The 23,065-nt window shown below is 43.1% G+C and overlaps 1 protein-coding gene across 9 annotated transcripts in view; it reads right to left on the bottom strand.

The window, feature by feature from the left end:
- Window positions 1–207: 207 nt before the first annotated feature.
- PALM2AKAP2 (PALM2 and AKAP2 fusion) overlaps window positions 208–23,065 on the bottom strand; it is a 428,602-nt gene continuing 405,744 nt past the window's right edge. For 7 of the 9 annotated variants that reach the window (XM_019635843.1, XM_019635842.1, XM_019635846.1 and 4 more), the window contains 3 exons: window positions 13,288–13,466; window positions 8,098–8,136; window positions 208–3,923 (listed from right to left, as the gene is read on the bottom strand). In XM_019635843.1, coding sequence (XP_019491388.1) covers window positions 3,825–3,923; window positions 8,098–8,136; window positions 13,288–13,466 — 317 coding nt within the window. In that variant the 3' untranslated portion in view covers window positions 208–3,824. The remainder of the gene's footprint in view (window positions 3,924–8,097; window positions 8,137–13,287; window positions 13,467–23,065) is intronic. The other 2 variants (XM_019635844.1, XM_019635849.1) reach the window with 1 other exon arrangement.

Raw genomic sequence — 23,065 nt, 5'->3', positions numbered from 1 at the left:
TATCCAAACACAGTATTGTTGCTGCTTTTCCCCACCTCCTCCAAAAAAAAAAGAAAAGAAAAGAAAAGAAAAAAAGTCATTTGGGTAAAGAGCAACACAAAAATTGGCAGCTTACTCACTGAATGCTTAAAATTCAGGAAATTGGTTCTGTCACTAAAACTGGATATAGTCACCATCTCTAAACACTTAGGCTCTGTTCTTTTTTTCAATACATAGTTTAATTACATCCATTTTTTAGCTGGAAAAAAATGTTTGTCTTCCGAGACAACAAGAGTCAACACTGTTTTAGTGTTCCTTATTATGCTTTATGTGTGTGTGTTTGTGTTGTGTATATATGTGGACACTGATCAATATACTGCTTATATGTCATTTTCTAGGGTGGGCAGCATGCACGGGTGTAGAGGCAAGGCAATTGCATTGTATGATCTGAGTAGAACACAGCCTGGTCTCCTGCCACTGACAGACCCTGTTTTCCATAATTTCTAGATGAGAAAGCCAAGGCGTGTCAGCAGTTCATCGGTTCTAGAGGAAAGTGAACATCTATAAACACTGCAGAATGGAATACTTTCAGGAAAGCTTTTAACATCTACAGAATCTAAACATTTGTGAGAGTTGAGATTAACAAGTGTGCGTGCTATTTGGGGGCAGGGACAAGCAACTGAGGCCAAGTTTCCCAGAAGCCTCTTCCTCTCGCTCGATTAGGCAGGAATGACTTCCCCTCCAGGGGTCTGTTGCATCTTCAGGAAGTTACAAGGGGTTCCTTTGGGATCCCAGAGCCTAGCACAGTGCTATGTACAAAGCATTGGCCCAATGTTTCTTGAGTGAGGAAATAACTCATGAGCACGTAGACAATCAGGCTCTCCCAAGGGAACTGTCGTTTACATGTTAATAGGATAATAAGTAGGTGGAGGGAGGAAATGGACAACAGATATCCAGAAGGCAGGGTAAGGAACAAGCAAACATCAGAAACGTAGGGGCCACAGTTAAACAGCTATGTGACTGCGGGACAGTCATGGGAACTCTGCATTTGATGCTGTATCTACACATGGAGTGTAGACCAAAGAACTCCAGCTCTATAACTCCCTGTGTGCAGTTAAGTGCTTCTGGTTCAACTGGCTGTAGTCAAAAGACCAATCTGTCTGGCTCTAAAGCGATTCCATGATTGTGTGGCCTTCTAAGCAATCCTTTCAACTGCACATTCTCTTCTCAAAAGTAGGTTTCCGATGGGTACTCGGTGGTCTCCTTCACAACAGAACAAAACACTTCAGGTGACGTCCTGAGGACTGATTCCTCTTGTGAAAGATGGGGGACTTTGTCTAGATCATGCCTATGGTGTTTTCCAGATCCAGAGTCAGTCCAGAACACATGAAGCACATTTCATTTTATTGGGCCACCCACAGAAGCACTCTGCTCCCCAGCCATCCTAGCTGCCGCTGTGCCCTTGGCCACACAAAGCGGCTGCCCCGCGTTTTCATTCGCCTGCCTGCCTTGGGATCACTGGAAATCTTCAGGCGAAGCATCCTTCCTAGGTGATGCCATTTCACCCATCTAATCCAACCCAGATCTCATTTTCCTGAGAATGTCTGCTTCCATGCCAGCCTCCCGGCTCGAAAATGAATTCCTTGCAGCAGGAATCTTACTAGTTTGGTGTCCCCCAGTGGCTAACACATTCTGTTGACTATTCAGGAGAATGAACTATATGTAAAGATGGCGCCAACTGCCTACCTGTAGAATCTGGCTTCAAGTTGCAGCTTCCCTTAGCAGTTTTAAAGGATCCTTATAAATTATCAGACAGTTCCATTTTTACTTAGCGCCTGCCACTTGTCTGTGAATTACTTTCCCCTAAAGTCAACACTAGTCTAATAAAAAATAATGTGCATAACATCTACATACAAACTTTGTGGAATTGCTACTTGTCAGAATAACATATTAGAGCTTATGACACAACAATATAAAAACAAAAATGGGTTTTAGTGAGGTCTGACTTAATTATTGCTTTTTAAAAAAAAAAACAAAACAAAACAGTTTTAAAACAAAAGGGAAAAAAAAGGCTGGTCAGTTGTTTTTTTTCTCATGGCCAGAATTGAAATTTTTCTCATCCAGAAATTTAGGGCATCCAATTATTGAACACCCTTATCATATTGCTTTAAATGACAGAAAGAGTAAAGCTGGCATCCTCTATAGTATATACTAAGCATGAATACAAAGCATGAGAATAAATATGATACCTTCCTAAGTGTCAAATTACAAAACTGCTCAAAACTCTGCAATTTGTGACTCATGCAAATACCATGTTAGCTCAATTTAATATTACAAATACTGCATCAGTTCGGTGCCTCTATATCCCTTTTCATAAAAAAGAAATTCTCACTCACTCCTGACGCTGGTTAACAGCTTTGGAGGAAATAACTGTACATTCTTGTCCCATGATCATTCTGGAATTTTAATCCATACACACGCGCACACACGCATGAGCATGCGCACACACATACACACCCCTACTCATGAGCATACACGTTACACAAATACACAAAGGTATGTGTACACAGGTACACGCACGTGTACACACACACATACACACACACACACACACACACACACACACACACACACACACACACACACCATCTTTAGGATTTGTAGCTGATCCCAGGCCTGCACTTAAACTTCTATATTTTTCTCTGTATGATCCTGAAAAACACTGATTGCTCAGCAAAAATATCTTCCTTATTTTCCTACTTTCTCCCTCCCTTAGTCTCTCTCTACCTTCATGACCTTTCTTTCATGTTTCATTTCTGATTGACCCAAAATAATCTCATTCTTCCTACCACCCCTAAGGTCCACTTTATCATATAAAATATAAACCCCTTTTTATTTCTTGTCATCTATCTCTCTAAGGCAGAGTTCACCCTTTTTTCAATTATTGCCACTCTAAAAAATACCCCTAACCCTCTTGAACCAGGCTGTTCAATGTGTATAGGTTTTATACATGTATATATTCCCCCATCCCATCATAAAAATAGTCGTTGCCCACTAAATATAATTTTCATGTGAAGAAACATAATTGTGAAAATGTGTTCTCATAAACTGCAGATCAGTCAATACTATAAGCAGACGAGATCCTAAAGCTAAAATAATCCATTTGGTTTGGCTTTCTCCCCCTTTCTCAACCTCCTAATGTAGAATAGATTGTGTTTGCAACATGAAGAAGCATTGTCTTAAAAATATGGATTTTGTGTATTGCAATCATTAATTGCTCCCAATTAAATGTAAGAGAAATGGAATCATAATTGCCTCTTCTCGGCAAATATAGAGAGAAACGGTATTTGTTTTATGGCTGCTGAAGTAAATGTTAACCCAACACCTCTGATGCTGTGAGCGATGGGTGGGAAACGGGTGCCGACAAACATCCTATGCTGTGTAGACTGCACCAGCTTGGGCTCTACTGCTCTCTAAATGGCCCCATCACCATTGTTTGTCCTCACCACCCAGCAAGGTTGGTCTTAGTTCTGCCTGTAGCAACCATGTGGATTTGCTTATAACTACTTTGTCCTTTTGTATCAGGTGTGGATTGGTCCAAATTTAGGAGATTCTCTGAGTCACCAAAATTCCTTTCTCTGTTGACTCCTGGGTGTTTAGAGTTTGATGGGTGGTCTTTTCACTTTATTTTTCATCATTGTATATTGCAGCTTCTGGTCTACATAAGGATTGCTGAGTTTGTTTGCACTTTAATAAATATTCCATTAAAATGCTTTGATGTGTTGATTGCTTGGTTTCTTGGTAACCCAAGCACCAATGAAGCTTCCTGGATGGAAGGAAGTTTATTATTCATTGTCCTCTTCCTCCTGGTTGGCATAGATCCCCGCCTCCCAGCGCAAGGCCAGCGCACTCTTCCTTCGATTAACACGGGTGGCCTCAAGGACCTGAAGAGAGAGGGGAAAATATTATGCAGAGTTCATGGATGTTAATTAAGTATACAAACCAACTTCTTCGTTTCTTTCCTCCTTTCCCTCTCTCAACAGCATCTAATGAGAGGGGAAGTAATCAAGTTTGTTTGCTATATGACCTATAGTTTTTGACATAGATTTAATTTTCCTGAAATGTTTGCAAGTTTCTTTGAACTAGACTTGACTCTATATTGAGTTTTTAGATAACAAAGCAGATTTCTACATGCAATATAGATCAGCACTGTCTGATGGAAATGTTCTGTATTTGTGCCATCCAATATGGCCACATGTGCCTACCGAGCACTTGGAATAGGGCTAGTGTGGCTGAGAAACTAAATATTTAAATTTAATTGATTTTAATTTAAATATCCTCATGGAACTGGTGACAGCACAGCTATGGACTGTCTTAAGTCACTTTGTAAACAAGGAAACCAGAAAATAATTCCAAACACTTGGATCAGTGTGGATTCAATCCATCAGGCTTTGTGGATCTATATAAGCTATGACCATATTTATATTACGAAAGTCTACTTTGGTATCATTTAACTTCAAAGAAGCATTAAGTGTAAGAGAAAGTAGCTTTTCAGGCCAATGAAAAGCAATCTGAGCATTTTGAGGCAACTTCAGGGGCATGGATGCTAATAAGTGAAATGAAAGGTGACAACGTCAAGGATAAGTAGGCTCACCACAATTGGGATAGGGCCTCCCCCCTTCCAGCTCACTAGAATCAGCTGTGGACTCCTGAGGGGAAACTTTAGCCAATCTGTTCCAGCTTTAGTTTGAACAAGATGAGATCCAGATGAATAACATTTAGGTTGCCAACATATGAGAAATGGCTCAATTTCATGACATTCCACCAAAAGCAAGCCCATGCATGCAAGCCAATTAAATTATTGTGGCATTAGCTTAGGATGTGAAGTTTCTGACTTTAAAGAAAAGTCCAGCAGAGCCAACTCTGGTTGATTATCCAAATTGCAGTGAAGGCTTTGCTTATTCTAAGAACAGTCATTTTGGCAAGGGACAGTGATGCTGGCAACTCCAGAGAAGTGAGGAGATGCAGGTGACGGGCAGGGGTGGGTGCCCAGCATAAGCAAATTCTGGGTCAGGGGGTCCACCTCAACCTGCTTCTCTGCACCTCTGACAAATGAACAGACTTCCCAGAGTTTCCATATGCTCTCCCGTAGGAAACCTTCCCCAGTCCTCCCAGCAGCGACAGCTGGCCCCGAAATGCAGGACTCAGTCATGTTGCCTGACTAAATGTTCATCGTTAGGCACATGAGCCATGTCACACAGTGTTTTGTGTGTAAGGATACCATACTCATTTACTCAATATCTAAGACTAAGCAATCAGTAGGAAAAAAGAAGCTTCCAAGTCTGGTAGAGTTATAAATAGAGGATTCTTCTGGTCGATGCATGGTAATATGGTACCGAGAAGCAGTCTGAACCAGAATTAGAGGTCCGGAGCTTTACTCCCAATTCAGTCCCTGGGGCGTGTTGCTGTTGTTCACGGCATCTTGTGCCTCAACTGTATCTGTCAAATGGGCACAGCACCACTTACCCCACTTCACAGGCTTTCTCAGGAGGCAGTGTAGACTCTGAAGTCCAGGCAGGTCTAGGTTTAAATCCTAGTGACACTGTGGCCTTGGGAAAGTTTATGCCTGTGCCTCAGTCCCCTCATATGTAACATGTGAATTAAAAACAAAACAAAACCCAAAACAAAAAACAAACAAAAAAACACTACAGTACAAAGTTGGCCTGAGAAATAAATGAGGCAATATATGGAAAGCATTTAGCATAGTTCCCAGTGCATAGTAAGCTCTCAAACAATAATTATTTCTATCATCACATGAAGGGGCTTTATAAACTATGAAGTGGTATTCAAATATAAGGCGTTTTTATAAGGAGCTCTCTACATTGTGTAAAAAAATGGTCATCTGTTTGCCTTGCAGATTGCAGATACAGACTTAAACGTGTACCTAAAAGCTAAAAATACATCCAAGGTTCTGAAAACCACAATTAGACAATGAGGAAGGAACATATAATGATATTCTCGATATTCACTTCACATCTTATGAAAGAGAATTACCGATAATCCTTAGCTCACACCTATAGTTAATTGTTTTGCTAAATAGGGAGACTTAAAAAATATCTTGAGCTACAGGTTAGCACAACCAATTTGAAGACTAACTTGTAATATGTAGTGAATGTAAGGATATATAAGCCCTATAACTAGTACTTCAACTCCTAGATATATAGAGAGAAATTCTCTCACAGGTACACAAAGGGATATGTATAAGAACATTCTTTGAAGCACCGTTTGTAATGGCAATAAAAAAAAATTAAAAAGAAAAAAAGGAAACAACCTATGTTTCCATCACTAGGAGGAGGAATAAACAGCGATATGTTCATTCAAAGGAATACTATATAGCAGTTATAATGAGTGACCTAGAGCCGTAAGTATCACACGAACACACCTAAAAACAATGCAGACAAAATAAAGAGTAGAGGATACTACAATATGATATTGTTTTAGAAAGTTCTGGATCATGCAAAACCGGAATATAATATTTATGTATACAAACATATGTGGTAAAAGTGTGAAAACATGCATGGAATTGATGAACACCAAACTCAAGAACAGTTACCGTATTTTGCTGTGTATAATACGTACTGTTTTGCCCAAATTCATGAGGGGAAAAATAAGGATGCGCATTATACATGGTAGTACTAATTCTGTATCTATATAAATGTTTTTAATGCTTTTATTTGTGCTTATGAGATAAAAGTGTAACTCCAGAAATCAAAAATGATATCTGTATGCAAAATAATACCCTGGAATATGCTAATCGGTTTTGTTGAACTTGTGGTGAACTTGCAATGACGAAGTGTTCTTGGCCTTCTGTGATGCGTCAATAGCGCAAATTTGTTACCGGTACACAAAATTTCTTGCACCTTGTATCTGTTCTTGTGTTTTGTAATTATTTGTTACATAAAATTTCTTGTACCATAATATGTTAAAAATAAATGCTAAAATTCCTTTATAATACAAAAAACAAGTATCTAAATGTAAACAAATAAAAATTTGAGTTAAAACAAAAGATTTTTTTCCCCTGAAAGTTTGGGGCAAAACCATGGGCGTGCATAATACACGGCAAAATACAGTACCTCTCAGGAGAGAAATGAGAACTGGGAGAAGTAACAGGAGGGCTTGGGTGGAATATTAATTTCTTTTTAAAATATCAAGCTAATATCATGAAATGATAAGAATGGACAAAGCTGAATAAATGGGCTCTATTATCTTATTATGTCATGTTATTTGAAACATTTGAGTGCCAGCTTCATGACATCTGGGCCTTTGTTTTGTTGACTGCTCTAGTCTCAGAACCTAGAAAAGTACCTGATGCATAATAAATGCTCAATAAATTGTAACTGGGTGAATGATTGTGTACTGAATGAATGATGCTCTCTATAATTTTGTATATTTCAAATAATTCATTTAAAACAAAAATAGTTATAGAAATAAAAATATGAAAAACATTGTACTTTCTCACAGCAAAAAAAAAAAAGAAATATGAAAAAAATGGGGAAACGTGAAAAGTATTGTGCTTTTTCACAGCACACATTTGTGAAATTTGTGTAAAAGGAAGTTGTAGGGAAAAAAGACTTTTGGGGGAATTCAGTGCTTAAAGAAGCTTCCAAAACACAAATTAGATTTAACAATTGGGTGGGAAGGGGAGCTGGGATGGTTCCCTTTTGGAATAACTTGTGCTAAAGCTCTAGTGTGGAGTTCTCTGGATTTGTGTTAAGGTAAACAACGGACTCGGTCCTCTGATTTGATATCAGCGCCCGAAGAAGCTAAACAAATCCATCAGTTGTGCCCTCTAGTCCCAACATCTTCCAGACCCACGAGCAGGGTGAGGTCTTCCCCAGCCCCACCACACAGCACAGCAAAGCACAGCAGTGTATCATTGTTGCATGTACTCCCAACATTTCCAGGCGGTCTCCCAGTTCAGAAAAGGCGGGAAGAAAAAAATATGGAGACGAACTGCTTTCTTGCCCTTCTTATCCAACCCATCAGGAAAACGGCAAACCACGACAGCATGCACCTGGGCCAGGCATGCAGGGAAGACCAAGACAAGTGGAAAAGTACCTCGGAAGTCACCTTGCAAGACAGTAACTTAGAGGTGTACTAGCAGAGAGGGAAAAGACCAGGGTTAGTACATGGCAGACACACTCACAGAATACCCCCCAGCTGGGAACTGGTACCAAACCAGGGGCAGACAGGAGAACAGTGATGCCGGGAGACCATTACTCCCCACACCAAGGCTTGCTTCATCTGATATTAGTTTATTTAAAAGTCTGTATCTTTTGCAGCCAAGTAGATACCCTATTATTTTTTAATAAAAATATCAGATAAGCCATACTTTGTTAATTCAAGATTTGTTGCTTCCATTTTCTGTGCCTTGAATTAACAAAATTGCCCCGCCCACCTCCCTGTATGCAAACAGCTGCCCACCAACATGGTCCTTGACAGCCATTTTGGATTTGCTAGAATCTATAGCCATCTATAGCCAAATAGCCTCTTCTCTTCCTGTAGGCTCCTCTGAACCCCAAAGCAGTCTTGTAGCCCATTGTCCCATGAAAAGGAGATCGTAAGCACAGAGATTGCTTTAAATGCAAGGTTTGTGGAGGCAGGTTCTCTAAAGCTGACCTAAGGGTGGCACTGAATAGGGAAAGCGTGCAGCCTCCCTCACCACTATCTTGGGGGCCTGGGTAAGCTCCTGAGAGCGGGTGATCATGGAGAAACTAAAATGATCCTTTAGTTCCTGCAGGAGATAAAAGTCACTGCAAGAAAAGCTCAGAAAACAAAAAAAATGCCCTGATTATGGGAAATGAGATAGAAGGACCAACTTTAGACAGCCCCTTCCAGAATCGTGGTAATGACCTTGTATTTACACTGTTTTGGACACTGATCGGTTTTCGGCATTGGTCACACCATAGACTGGTTAGGTGAGATCTTATGTCTGTGATCACTGACTGCTCCTTATCATTAGTTCTGTAATGGTAAGGCTGATGGCTGAGAGCTGATGAATTCGGAGTTCTCCTCTTCTTTGCATCTTCCTCGGGTGTGAGTGAGAACCCAAAAGAAATCTGGGTAGCACAAAACATCATCGATTTTGGCTGAGCTTCTTGTAGACTTGGGGGTGGGGAACCAGAGGCAGGTGGCTTCCTTTACTTACTCACTCAATGAGCAGAGCGGCACAACAACCAAAGGGTCTAAAGAAAACTGTGTGCCAGAAATTCTTAGATAAGCAGTAACTGCAAGCCCCTAGCTTTGATGTAACCCAGGAGAATTAATGAGGCCTTCTCTTATTCCAAGACAGGCAGGGATGGCTGAAAGCAACTCTTCGTGGGGCAAGAGAAAGTGAGAACACAGGAAAACTCCACCCAGAGCAGATCCTGTGCTAGAAGTGAGGTTGGGACGGAATGCCTAGGAGGCTGACATGTGGACTCCGGCCAGCATCACTTCAGTCAAGAAAGGGAAAGCAATCCACCAAGTTCAAAGGCATCACTGACTCAATAATCTGTGGTCTTCTGAGGCTCAGCTCAAGTTGGGGGAACAATTGGCCAGAAAAAAAACGCTGTTGCCTAAATATCCTTCTTTTGCACGGCACCAAGAGACGCTTTAGGAAACTATGATTCATCAGTCTGTTATGTGTTGCATGACTGACCAGAGATGGCATCAGGCCCACATGAAGGGACATTTCCACATAGGATACTGTTTCCAGATAAGAGAGACCCACAGTAAGAGCAGGGTTGCTGCATCTGGGTGGTTCAGTGTGTGCACTGAACAAAAGCACTAGGCAGAGGGGATTGATGCAGTTGAAGCTCAACTGTGTGGCTGGTGCAGGGCTGTGCCCTCACAGAGGAAAAAGGGTGTCTTTTTCTAATTCTCACAAGGGCCCTGTATAGGATGGCAAACAGCCCAGAGTGAGGGGGTGGGGATGGGGATAGCAACCGTCCTACCCTCAAATTAGGTGAGGAGTCCATTAGTAAGTGGGGCCTGGCTGAAGCTTCGAGCATGGAGACACTCACTGGTGACCATTCCATGCAGACCAAGGCAGCCAGCCCCGGTGGGTAGAGACTGTGGGTACGTGCTCAAGCTCTGAGCTGGTAACAAGGATGGCTGTTTGGGAATAACTTTTTGAGAAAAGGGGTTTTGTCGCGTTATCACTGACATTTTCACCAGCTGCGAAATGAACAGAACACCCACAGACCATTTAGTGTCACCGATACAGTGACTCCTGGGTCGATGGTCTAAGAGTTCATGACTTAAGTTTTCGAGCCTTTGTCGAAATCTTTTGATTCTCTGAGCCCTCATCTTGTTTCCAGCAGGAGCGAGGCCAGCTCAGGAACAGGAAAAGAGCACCAAGTGCTGCTCAGTGCCCCCCACGCCCTCTCCTGGCGGGGGTTCCATGAGCCAGAGGCCTCCCGGCCTGTTCTCTATATGATTATTTTATGAAGCAGTTCAGGGTTCCAGAGACAATCGCTGCTCTGGGGTGGGGGAGGCTGCACCTGTTTTGATGGCAAGGGTCAGTTTTGCTCGGGTAGGTTGGCAAAGGGCTCTCATGAAACTACGGAAATACCTTCATGTGGTTTCTTTATCTTCGCTTTCTTCTGTCCTTCATACTCATTGATGTCGTTGTGACAAATGTATCACTGTACCTACACCCCAGTTACCCTACTTTTTTTTAAGTCTGCCTTCTCTTTAGGAAGCACAGCAAATAAGAATTGCTTTCATTCAATTCAGAAAGAGTTGGTTACTTCCAATGGGCAAACACATGGTTTGGTCCCCGTCATGTGTGAGGAACTCATAAGTCCTGCCAAGTGATGTTTGGATGGAATATTGGCAGCGGGACCACCAATATTGGTACCAGTGTGACACTGGACCCAGGTGATCCATGTGAGGTTCTTAGAGAATGAAGACTCTAAGAAGCCACAGTTTGCCCAGAGAATGGCGTATGTGAATGGAGCCAAAACAGAACTATAGCTTCTAGGGGCTGAGAAGCCAGGTAACACAACTCAGGTATCAAGCAATCCATCTGATCCCTATTATTATCCTTCTGGTTCAAGAGACAATTAAAGAAGGGGCCACGGATCAGCTAGGAAAACAAATGAAGGCTTGCTAATTCTTACAGGTAAACTTCAACCTATTCTCCAGTGACTGATCCAGACACAACAGAAAAGATCCCTTGAATCACAAGGGCTAAAAAGTGAGGTGACAGATAGCTCTGACCGTATATTTGCTTTAGAAATAATCTGACTATGCTTTTTCCAGATTTGGGTGTCTTAAAAGGGATATAGTGGATTGGACAGATTCTGTTCTATTCCTAAGAATTTTCAACGACAAACTTGGTTCTCTTGTAATGTCAGTAACAGTACAAAAAACTTGGCTTTGAATCCAAGATCTGGGGATAGTAATAGCTTGAGTAGTTAGTAGCCTTCTTCCTTATATGAAATGTTTACTTATTTGAGAAAAGTAGAGACAGAAGCCTGTCACTTCATTGCTTATGTGAAGGGAAATTGATGTATTAAATGCTGATTCCAACCAAGCAGCTTCCCTAATGCAAAGGGGAAATCCACCCTGGTCGGCATTTGCCAGGAGGCTGCCTGAGTGTCAGAGTTTGCATGAAGGAGGCTTCCAGCATCTGCTATGAAATAAGTAAGAGAGGGCTCTCCACTTGTGTGTGTAGTATTTCCTCTAACATCTGCATTTCAACACAAAGGGCATACACAAGAGACATATAGAGGGTGCTTAGAATACACTCGCATGGGGCACATGTAGAAAGGTTTTCCATTTGTTCTTTCCCTCTTCCACGCCAGAATGCAAGGGGCCACTCAGCTAACTTCCACCAAAGCTGCTGATGTGTGGTGTGGGATCACTGGGGAGAAAAAGAAACAAGCCATTTCCAGCACTAGGCTTCAAAATGGCCACCGGCTCCAGAAAACACCTCAAGGCGAACTCTGTATTTTAAATGGTGATGCAAACAAGGGCCAGCTAAAAGGGACTTAGTGGACAGAAAAAGGGCTGTGGGCCCAGGAAAGGAGCTGCAGCCATGAAACAGTCTGCAACAGCCACTGAGGGCCAGGCCCTATCCCACTGTGCGGCAGGGGAACAGCCCAGAAACGCTCCAGCCTGACAGGGGAGTTGAGTCAGTATTCTAAGCAGTTTAGATGTACAGCCAAGGGAGAGCCTGGGAGATGCCAAGCGGGCCGTCAAGCCGCTATAGACTTGTTTGCTTTCGTCCTGTCTTTACCACTAAATATTTTGAAAGCAACACTGAAGGTCTGGCTTCAATGTCAGAAATCCTTTAACTTAGCCAATCAGGTTATGAAACACAGTAAGTCAGCCTGGAATTCCTACTGTGAGCCCTGCAGCATTCAAGTTTAAGGTGACCGAATAAGTTATCATCCAAACTAGGGCACTTTGAAGAGTAAAAGGGGATGCTATTAATAATGCACCAGGACAAAAGGCATAAAAAACCAGGACTGTCCGGGTAAACTGGGGGGTATCCTCAACCAACCCCAGCTACCTGGGACCTAAGTTTAACTGGGGGGAAGAGATGATCACCTCAATAAATGCTAGGAGACCGAGGCCGGCAGACTCCTAGGAGGTTGGCGTGGACCCCTGAGGCTCTTCCCAGGCTCCTGGCTGTGGAACAAAAGCTCTTAAGTCTCTTACTGGAGAAAGAAACCACAGAGCAGATGACTCCCTTCACGGTTCATGTGGACATCACGTGCAGAGTTCTCAGGGCTGGGGGTAGCAAGGAATAGCCGTGTGGTTTTCAACTATCATTTTAAATGGCTCTTTCCTGCCAAACTGTACGTACAGCTTGGTAACAGCCCCAGACACGCTTAGTCTTCTGAGCACTGTGCAACCTTTACAGGGATTGCCCAGAGGAGACGCTGAAGGAATAGCATCGTCCTAGTCCTCTACAGAAATAAAATCCTGCAGAGCAGGCCAGCGACAGGTATGTCCATCTTCCCGTCCTGCATGGTGTCTCACTACACACCAAACGTCTCAGGAAGTAGCCTTGCCAGGGGGCTCAAGCTATACTTGGCAGCAAAATGACCTATTTCCTTGCACGGTCGATGTTTTTGAGAAATAAGACAAACACCCAACCCCAACTCCAGGCATGTTAAACCGCATATCTGAAAATCGGATTTGGAACCATGACACTGGCAGACAATTGCATACATAGCCATGCCTAAACTGGCATACCGTACACCACGCTGACGTTAGCCCTCAAAGCGAAAGAGGAAAGGAGGAGACACTTACACTACCATCATCCATTCTCTCGCGCCTTTTAGATTTGTGTGTCTCATAGTCTTCCATGAGGGTCTGCATCAGATTCTTGGGCCGCTGGGCTCCGGCAGCCTCTTCAGGGGCTAAGTCAGGCTGCAAGCTGGGGCCTTCAGGTGTGGGGGATGAAGGAGGTCTGACTTTCTCTATTTTCCCTGAAACAATACGAAGAGAACACCCTTTCTAAGCTTGTCTGCTCGTGACTGCTTTCAGAAAGAAGAGAAAACTGGCAATTAAAAAAGAAAAGCAACCTGTGACACAGAGAGTGGTAGCAGAGCAATGATTCAGTGCAGGTCATTTTACCACAGGGATCCAAGCACTAATGGATAATGTCACAAACCCATCCAACAAGGACCTCAAGGAAACCAGTGCTAAAAAGTCAGACCGAAGAGGCCAGTCGGGAGCTTTGCAAATATAAGTCACACACAGACAGACGACACTGGCTCCAGCCATGTTAGGAGCATGTATTCTGTTACAGGTCATAGAATTAGACTGCAGAGGATGTGGCATCTTTGAGCTTTGAGACCCACTTCTTACAGATGAGAACATTCTGCCATGGGAGGCTGTGCTGAGGTCACTGGGCGCCAGCGATGGGACCCAGGTCTCCTGGTTTCCTCACCGGGTTCTTTCTTCTCTATCAAAGGCCACCAACTATCACATGACCTGCCCAGGCTTCTGGCATGGACAGCGCAGTTGTTGTAAAACCTCTGCATGAGAACTAGGTTGGTTCTTCCCAGGTCACCCAGGTTTTACACAGGCCACCTTCGTTCATTGACCTTACCTGCCTCGGTCCTGAAATCATTCGGCTTTCAGATCCCCCAAACCTTAAGGAATGCATGTCAACAAAGGCAGCCTTAGTGTTGCAGAAAAGGTGTGCACCAGACTTAGGGAAGGTGAGATTTTGGCTTTGGAAATGCCTCCCAGGCAGGAATTCTCAGATAAGGAGATCAGGTCAATGGTGGCAGTGGGGTGGTGACTCCAGGCAGTTTCCCTAAGACTGTCAGCATCCCTCCCTCTTGGGAGTGCTGGGCCCTGGTTTCTAGCCCACCAAGGAGTGGCTTTTATTGCCATCGAGCCCCATATGCACCTCTGAGAAGTATCTTTGGGTGCAACAGTCACGATTTTTCTAACCCTACGCATTGTAGGAGACAGAGGGTCTACAAACAAGGAATGGGGAAAAGCACACAAAATAAGTGGGACCATTCAAGTCCAAAGTTTGGAGACTGCCAAGGGGGAGATTAAAGACCCATTTGACCCTTTGCAGTCCCACAGAAGGAAACCCCTAGCAAAACAGCCCATCCCTGGAGCAAGTTTTACCATTTATAGACACTAGAGGTCACATGAGCAACAGGAAAGGAAGACTGGTTTAGTGGGTGGAGAGCAGCAGCTTCCAAAGGGAAAGTGGCTGAGAGGTTTTGAGTGAACGGGAGGTTTCAGATAACCAAGCCCATGTCAGAGCCTCAGAAGCAGCTGTCACAGGTCCCCAGAGAAAGGAGACACAGCGCCCCATCCTTGGACTTCTGGCCATCAGTTTGATTGGTACTGGGATTGGTGTGGTTAAAACCATGCACCAGAATTCTGTGCATCATCTTGGGGATCACACAGGCTGCTAAACAGCTGAAGAGAGAGGGACCTGTTCCACACCCAACATCTTCCTCAAAAGTCTAGTTTGCAGCCAACAGCCCTCACAATTAGTTAAACAAGTTAAAAAAAAAACTTCTAACGCTCTTCTCCCAGTGGTTGGCACTGCAGCCGCCACCATGGTTTGGGTCTCGGGCATCATTACATGAATGTGATGCAAGTGGTCTGTGCCACAGGTCTGAAAAGTCCATCTCATCCTTGTCTATGGCCTTGTGAGGCTCCTGGAAACTATTTGGCCCTGAGGACAAACCTTAGAATTCCCAGTGACGGACGGTCACGTGTGGTACTCACTGGCATACCTCTCCAGCACCCCCTGGTTCTGGCCCCACTTGTCTCATCAAGACTTGCTTTTGTATATGTTTATTCACCTGGCGAATGACTGAAGAGCTGACGACAGCTGAAAGTGGCCCCTATTTTTTAATGACAAACATCCTGTCATCTAGTTTCTCACCTGACCTGAACACTCTACAATAAACGGCTCTCTTGAAGGACCCGTTTCCCAGTCACTGTCCCTGGGAAACAACATGAACAGGAAATGAACACAAAGACCTCAGAGCAGACCTGATGGTCTTGGCTCAAGGCTGGTAGCTGGCATTTGCTGAGCAGGGAGCAGGTGCACTGTGAGCTCTATGACAATAAGGAGCCGGTGGAACAAAGCTAAACTGGAAATTCTGAAGGGAGGCTAGGAAGGAGACATTTTCAAGTTTATTTCATAAACGTGATTTTGTTCAAACTATTCCATCTAGAGTAATTTTAGAGTTCAGATTTTAAAGGTATTGGAGGGTGAGCAGCTTCACTTGGCTGGGATGATTCCAAAGCTATGTTTCTAAAATTATGTCCAATTACATTAGGCTTGTCAGTACTCAATGCTGCAAACAGAAAATCATGGGTTACATAAGCTTGGGAAACACTGGGTTAAAGAAAGCTTGAGAGAGAGAGAGAGAGAGAGAGAGAGAGAGAGAGAGAGAGAGAGAGAGAGGGAGAGAGGGAGGGGGCGTGTTCTTTAACAGAGGACTTCTCCAGTTATAGTGCTAATACAATTGTGAATCTCTAATTCAAAGATGGGTATGCGGCATTTCTCAAATTTACTTAACCACAGAGCCTCACTTCACAGAATCTCTATTACATCTTAAGGAAAACCGTGTGAAATACTGTTCTCTAGTTTATATCTGTTAATCAGCTCCCAAGGAACTGTTGGGCACAAGTTCAGCAAAGAATTAAGTATGGGCACAAAGCTTACGTATGAGAACACTCACCATGGTTTTTAATAATTACACATGTGGAAACAACCAAGATGTCAGACTAGAGGAGGATGGTTAAGTTAGTTATGGCTCATTCAGACGATAGCGTATTTATTTAGCCATTACAAATATGTTTCAGTCAAATATAGAGGAATAATTAGGGTCATGGGAAAATATTCAAAACCTATTAAGAGAAAAAAACAGGTTACAAAAGCAGATATTTTGCAGTGGTTTAAGAGAGCAGGCTGCAGACCTAGGCTGCCTGGGTTCAAATCCTGGTTCACCCCTTACTAGCTGCGTGAAAGAAAACGAAAGGGTATGCATGGCCCATGGTACCAACTCCATCGGTGTAAGACGAACAGTAAGTCTTGTGGCAGGCAGGATGGTGGTGTCCACCAAAATGCCTAAGTCTTAATCCCCAAAATCTGAATATGTTACCTTATATGGAAAAAGGACTTGGCAAATGTGATTAAGTTAAGGGCTGTGAGATGGGAATATTATCCTAATAGATTATCCAGTTAGGCTTGATGTGATCACAAGGGTCCTTCTAAGAGGGAAGCAGGAATCTTACAAGGGTCCTTATGAAAGTGAGAAAGTGAGAGTGAGAGATAGAGAGAGAGAGAGAGGAGAGAGGGAGGGAGGGATCAGTTCTAAGGTGTCTTTTCATATAAGGGCACTAATCCCATTACGAGAACCCCATCCTCATGGTTTAATCTAACCCTAATTACCTCCTCCTAAAGGCCCCATCTCCAAATACCATCCACATTGGCAGTTACGGCTTAAACATAGGAATTTTGGTGGAACACAGTTCAGTCCATAACTGACACACTGCAGATTTCTGAATCTATAAGATTCTAGAACGATAATAAATGTGTGTAGTTTTAAGCCACTGTATTTGTGGTAATCTGTCACAGCAGCAATAGGAAACCAATACCAATATTAACCCAATATTATCTTCCATGTCCATATGTACATGGAGAAAAACTAGGCAGGTAGTGGTTATGATCATGAGTCACTTTGGTTTTTATCTTTATTCTCCCATTTTTCTTTCTACAATAAGCATGAATTAATTTAAAAATATAAAACAAACCAGAAAAAAATTTAAGTAGTATCAGCCATGCTCAGAAAAGTAGAGAGAGCTGCTTGCTTTAACCTTCATGGACCAGGCAGACCCACAAGCTTTTCCGCCTCACCAGGCAGCACGCACCCAGGAGAGCTGATCAGTGGACATCTCGTCAAGGCCTCAGAAAAGCACCAGTCACATCTGTGACAGTGGCACTCACAGGCTGTAGCACTGTGAGGCCAAGTAAGGAGCAGAGAATTTCACTCCAAATCAGTAAGTGTTGTCTCTCATCATGAGTGGAAGAGAAATCTAGGAACCGTGAATTTGCGTTTCTTGATTATTAAAAACAGTTAATAATAAAGTGTCTGGGCCAGAGAAAGCAAACCACGCTTTGGCTCCACGTCTGGATTTTCCAAGCAAGATGGATTTTCCTGGGGCACCTGCGACAGGCTGTGTTAACTGGGGCAGAGAGAAAAATTCCTCCCACTCAAGGGAACCCGAGCGAGGGCTGCATGTCCTGAGAACACAGCGGTTGCCATGTCTGACAACCTAAACCCTCCTCAGTAGAAACAGGACTCACTTCTAAAAAGCCAAGAATGGGTGGATTCCAGAAGTTTAGAAAATTAATTTCATCAAATATTATGATTTTGGTGATTATTATATTCCATGTACATGGCGTCTGACGTCTTAAATCAAAGATCCTTTGTCTCTTCAGTTTTTTCCAAAAGAAAAGAAAAAGCCAGCACCCACTCTTATTTAAAAACCAAAAGGAACCGAAAAAGACGCCCACCAGATGACATGCCTTGGTGCAGGCTTCCTTCAATGATCTCTTTTCTTCACACAGCACTGGGGTTAGGTTGCAAACATCAAAAACAGCTCACAGGTCATTGACATGAGCTCAGAAAGAAATGAGCTCAGACTTGCATTTTCAATTCCATTTCCTCTCAGTAAAAGGGAATATCCTGCTGTCAGACCCCAAGCACAGGGGCTTGTGTAGAATGCAGCTGTGACCCACACTCCAGGAGTGGTCCTTGGTCCTTTTAACTCCTCTGAAGGCCCACGGGTGGGAGGAAGCGATGATATGAATCTTCAGCTTATAAGGCTCGCTCAGATATGAGAAACACCCCTGCCTGATGAAACAAGGCTGAGGCACATCCAAATATTATGATTAATACTTAAAGCAAGTTGGGGTGTTGGATGAGTTGCTGATAATTGGGTCATTCCCTAGGAACAGGACTAGAAGATGAAAACTCTAGAAGGAAAGAGCTCTGCTTATCCAGGGGAAGCCCAGTTTAAGATCAAAATAAAAAACATAGAATTGAAACAGTAAGAATGAAAATCACAGTAAATAGCAATTCCCTTACCAAGATGTTTTTGTTACACACATTTCTACCAACTCGGTGGGCTTGGCTGTGTGAAGATAACTTCCTGAAAGGTGGGGGGTGGAGGGAGGAACCATTTCTATGGTAATACTTGTAATTTTATTGTCACCCTTAATGATATTCTTTGCTTTTTGAATCACAGCTGACTACCGAAAACCAGTTCTTGAACTCAGATTTTGGAAAAGAAACTTTAGTTCTAAGGAAGTGACTGTGAACAAAAAAAAAACCAAAACAAAAAAAACCCAACTAGAAAGCAATTCTATAATACATGTTCTGCCATTTATTTCAGGGTCACAGAAGCTGCAGAAGAGTGAGTTATAAATAATTCTGCGAAGGTTTTCTAGGCCTTTTCTGAAAACTGTAATAATAGTAACTGTAACAACAGCTCTTCTTGGAAGCCTTCTGTGTACCAGGCACTGTCCACACTTACTGATGAGGTTGGTACTATTTTATTTCCACTTGTGAGGAAACGGAGGCTTATACAGTTAGCAAGCAGTGGAGTCAGCATTTGAAGTTGTCATATAATTCCAGAGAAGTGAGTGTCACATTTTGGCCTATCATTTTCCTTGGCCAGCTTTTTTATGTGACATAAGGTATGGATTTATATTTCAGCAATGGGAAATAAAGAGACTGGGAGGAGCTGTGATGCCAGATGCATACAAGTTTTGGGAAACCTCTGCCATTTACATTCAAGGTCATGAGAAATAAAATACTATTACATGAAATATAAATGTATTCCTTGGTGATCTAATAAGCTGTCCTGTACACCCTCCCCACCACCACCCCTAGTTCCTCCACCCCTTACGTAGCGGCTTATTCACAAAGATCAAACAGATTTGAAATGCCAATCTCCTTACGGAAGGACACAGCAAGTCACCCCGGCTAGTATGAGACATGGTCATATCCTGCCCTGAAATCTAGCAGTCACAGGGGACATCCTGCTCCCAGGCTTGGCTTTGATAAGCTCACACTTCCCACCAGGCATACAGCAGGGATCTTGCAAAAATTACGTCCTTGGATTCATCTTTTCTTTCTCGTCTCAAGACTGCATCTTTCTTGCCATGTGATTGAGTCTGATTTTTCAGAAACCGCTCTCCTCAGTTGGAGTGTGGAGTAGCCACGCAGGGGGAAAAGCGTAAGCAACAAGGACATCATGTGGTGTCCCCAGCAAGACATGAGCACCCCTGGGAGCCTATCCAGGCTCCCTGGATATATGAGAAGACCCAGCACAATAAGCAGTGACAGCAGAGTCTGCGTATACAAGGGAATTAAACTGGTGGGAAATGTGCTTTTTCCAAAGTTCCACTTCCCAGCAGCCATGCCTATAGGCTTGTCACTGAAGGAAGACTGGAGTTTATATTTTCCCACGAGTGAGGCTGACAGCTTTAACCAAGGCCCTTTTCAAGCCATCGAAGGGACTGTCCAAAAAGAACTCTGACTTCCATAATGTGTGAAGTCCCGATTTCATTACATACCTTCACCTCTTGCAAAAACACTTCTTCAACCTAACCTTTTCTTACCAATTTCTTCCCAAATGGCATGCATTAAAAAAAAAAAAAAAAAAAAACTTTACTGGGGAACAATGTGTTTTGCCATTTTCAATCTAGCTGAGGGGGATGCAGCCCACCATCCCATGCATGTGGGAGTCGAACCGGCAAACTTGTTAAGAGCACGTGCTCTAACCAACAGAGACATCTGGCCGCTCTGGCATGCATTTTTTAAAAATGAACACACCCGGTATTCGCTGGGTTCAAATAAATATAATACAGGGAGATTCTGGTCCAAGGCCGAAGGATCAATCTTAAAGAGCAGAAGAGGACAGCAGAGCACAGTCACGGTGCTCAATGACTGCCAGTAAACTAACTTCGTTGACTTGGACCCCACTCTGCCAAAGGCGTTCAGTTAATGAGTGGGCACTTATCCCTGCGCATCCTCAAATTAAGAAACGGATTCCTTGCTTGAGCACCCAGGTCTTTGAAAGATTTCAGGGAATGAGCCTGTGTCTGGAGCAGACGGCTGAGCTTCTTCCTGGGGAATGAGCTTTCAGGAATCACTCAGCAGGGGTGTCAGGCTAGATGGCCAGCATGGGCTACGCCAGTCGCTCCACCGTCTGCTCAGATCTTTAGACAGCACCAGCAATTTTGCCTGTTATAATTTGGAGCACTGGATTAAGTTCTGAAAGCACAAAGGAACCGCTCTGGGTCACTGCGTGGCAGTGTCTCATGGCTTCTTGGAGCAAACTCATCCATCTAGGCCATTACCAGCAGAGGACTCTAGAGCTACAGTAGCTCCAAAAAGAAGAGGCCAGAAGGACCCCCAAAAATGGAGGGGTCAGGCTTGAGACTGGGAGAGAGCAGAGGGAGACTGAGCTCAGTCACAGTACGTTGGAGAGGGGAGCTGTAACTACACACCTCATAGACCTCGAAGGCAGAGGACAGGTTCAGCAGAGAGCAAGACAGGGTGTAGAAAGAATATAGACTCCGGAGTCAAAAGAACCTGCGATTGAACCTGGCTCTGCCTCTTGCTAGCTAAGTGACCTCGGGAGCAAGTTACTCAATCTCTCTGGGTTCTGGTATGAACTCTTTGAAAAGAAATTATATTACAGGCCCATAAAATCCCTTATGCACAATTTCAAAATCCCCAGAAAGCTCTGAAATCCAAGTTGTGTCATAACTTATTTGGCAGCAAAACCCAAGTGAATTGGCCTGAGGCTCTTCTCTATCTATCCCACTTAAATAACCAACTCTTTCTAAGTTTTGCAGCAGTAATCTAATTTGATGACACAGTGCTGTCCCAGACCCTGCCTCAGTGTGTTAAATAGTAATATTAACATATGCATTGAATTGCTTTTCTAAATAATATTGGGTTGTCGGGAAAGTCACGACATTTTTTTCTGTTTTTCGTTGCAAAAATGCGTCACGACTTTTCCAACAACCCAATAGTATAGAGACTTTAAGGCATTCCTAAAATCAGAAAAATTCTGAATATGTCTGGCCTCAGGGGTTTGGATAACTTGTACATTACATCTTCGAGTCCTGTTGTGAGGATTAAGTGAGATAATGTAGGTGTTGTCTAGTTCACAGCTTTCCAGTCTGTGTAAGCCATTGCCACGGTTAGACTTCTGCCACAACGTTCAGAAAATACAGTAGTAGACATATCTCTCTCTAGGATGCTCCACATTAAGCTTTAGTATCTTCACACAGCCAGCGGGGCCCCTACCAGTTGCACAATCTGTGCCTTTTGCAGAAAAGGGAGGCACTGTGCATTCCTAACGGAAAACCCTCTCACACCTGGGCCTGTGATGGAATCCTTCCTTTAGTTGCCCACACAAGGTCTTCTTCACCGCGGGGTAATGAGGGCATCCCAAGTGAGACGTGGCCTCATCCAGCTCTCATTTAACATGGGACGAGCCAACAAGCTCTGCTTTATGACGACTGTGCTGACATAAATTCTTTTTTTTTTCCCGGTCTAGGACTTTTCCTTGTGATATTTGAAAATAATGAAGGGAAAAGAACAAAGACCCAGTTCATAATCTTTTAATAATGCAATGATCATCTCAGGTGCAATCTTAATTCCAACTGACAACAGAAGTCGAAACTCCTTGGAAATTTTATTTTTTATAATATATATGTAACTATCACATCTTTCCACATATTCAAAAGACATGAACAGACACTCCAAGTTATGGGACTCAATCTTCACACCTTCTCATTTACCATTCTCCATAATGTCCCCACTCGGCAAATCATCTGACTTGGTAGATCAATTCAACATCTGGCATAAAAACAGAAACTATTTCAAAAAACTAAACTGATCACCTAACTGGGTTTCCTCTGTCATGCCTACAACTTGGAAGTGAAACAAGGATATCTAATAAGAGACAACAGGCTCTAAAGTGAGAACTGTCTGTTGACACCCTCAATATGAAAAGACATTTGAAAAGTATAAATTGTAACTTCAATAAAACGTTTGGGTTGTCCTCCCAAACTCACTCCTCAAGGGCATTTTACAGCATTGTGTGGGTTACACCTTCAAATCAGGATTATACACCTGCTGAAGCACTTTCTTTATTCTCTGCTTCTAAGTACCATTAACGGAAGGCCCACATGTTGTTCATTCTTGGGAATATGGCCTCTCACATAACATGTCATCGTCAAGACGATGGCATGCCTGCAAAAGTGCCTGTTCAGAGAAAGAGCTCAACAGAAGCTGGTGGAATGAACTCATTAAAGCAGGAAGCCCTAGACTCCATCATTGTGGAGGAAGGCAGAGCAGGTATCTTGCTGTCAAGAAGGTTTAAATATGAAAAGAGAGAACACGAACCCTATGATATTAGATTAAAATTAAAGATATTGGAGTGAGTCCATGGTTTTCAAGATAGGTAGGTAGATAAGGAAGGAAGGAAGGAAGGAAGGAAGGAAGGAAGG

Source organism: Hipposideros armiger, unplaced genomic scaffold, assembly GCF_001890085.2.
Source record: "Hipposideros armiger isolate ML-2016 unplaced genomic scaffold, ASM189008v1 scaffold_24, whole genome shotgun sequence".
In the NCBI taxonomy this organism is placed as follows: Eukaryota; Metazoa; Chordata; class Mammalia; order Chiroptera; family Hipposideridae; genus Hipposideros; species Hipposideros armiger.
This window is presented reverse-complemented; position numbering and strand designations above follow the sequence as displayed.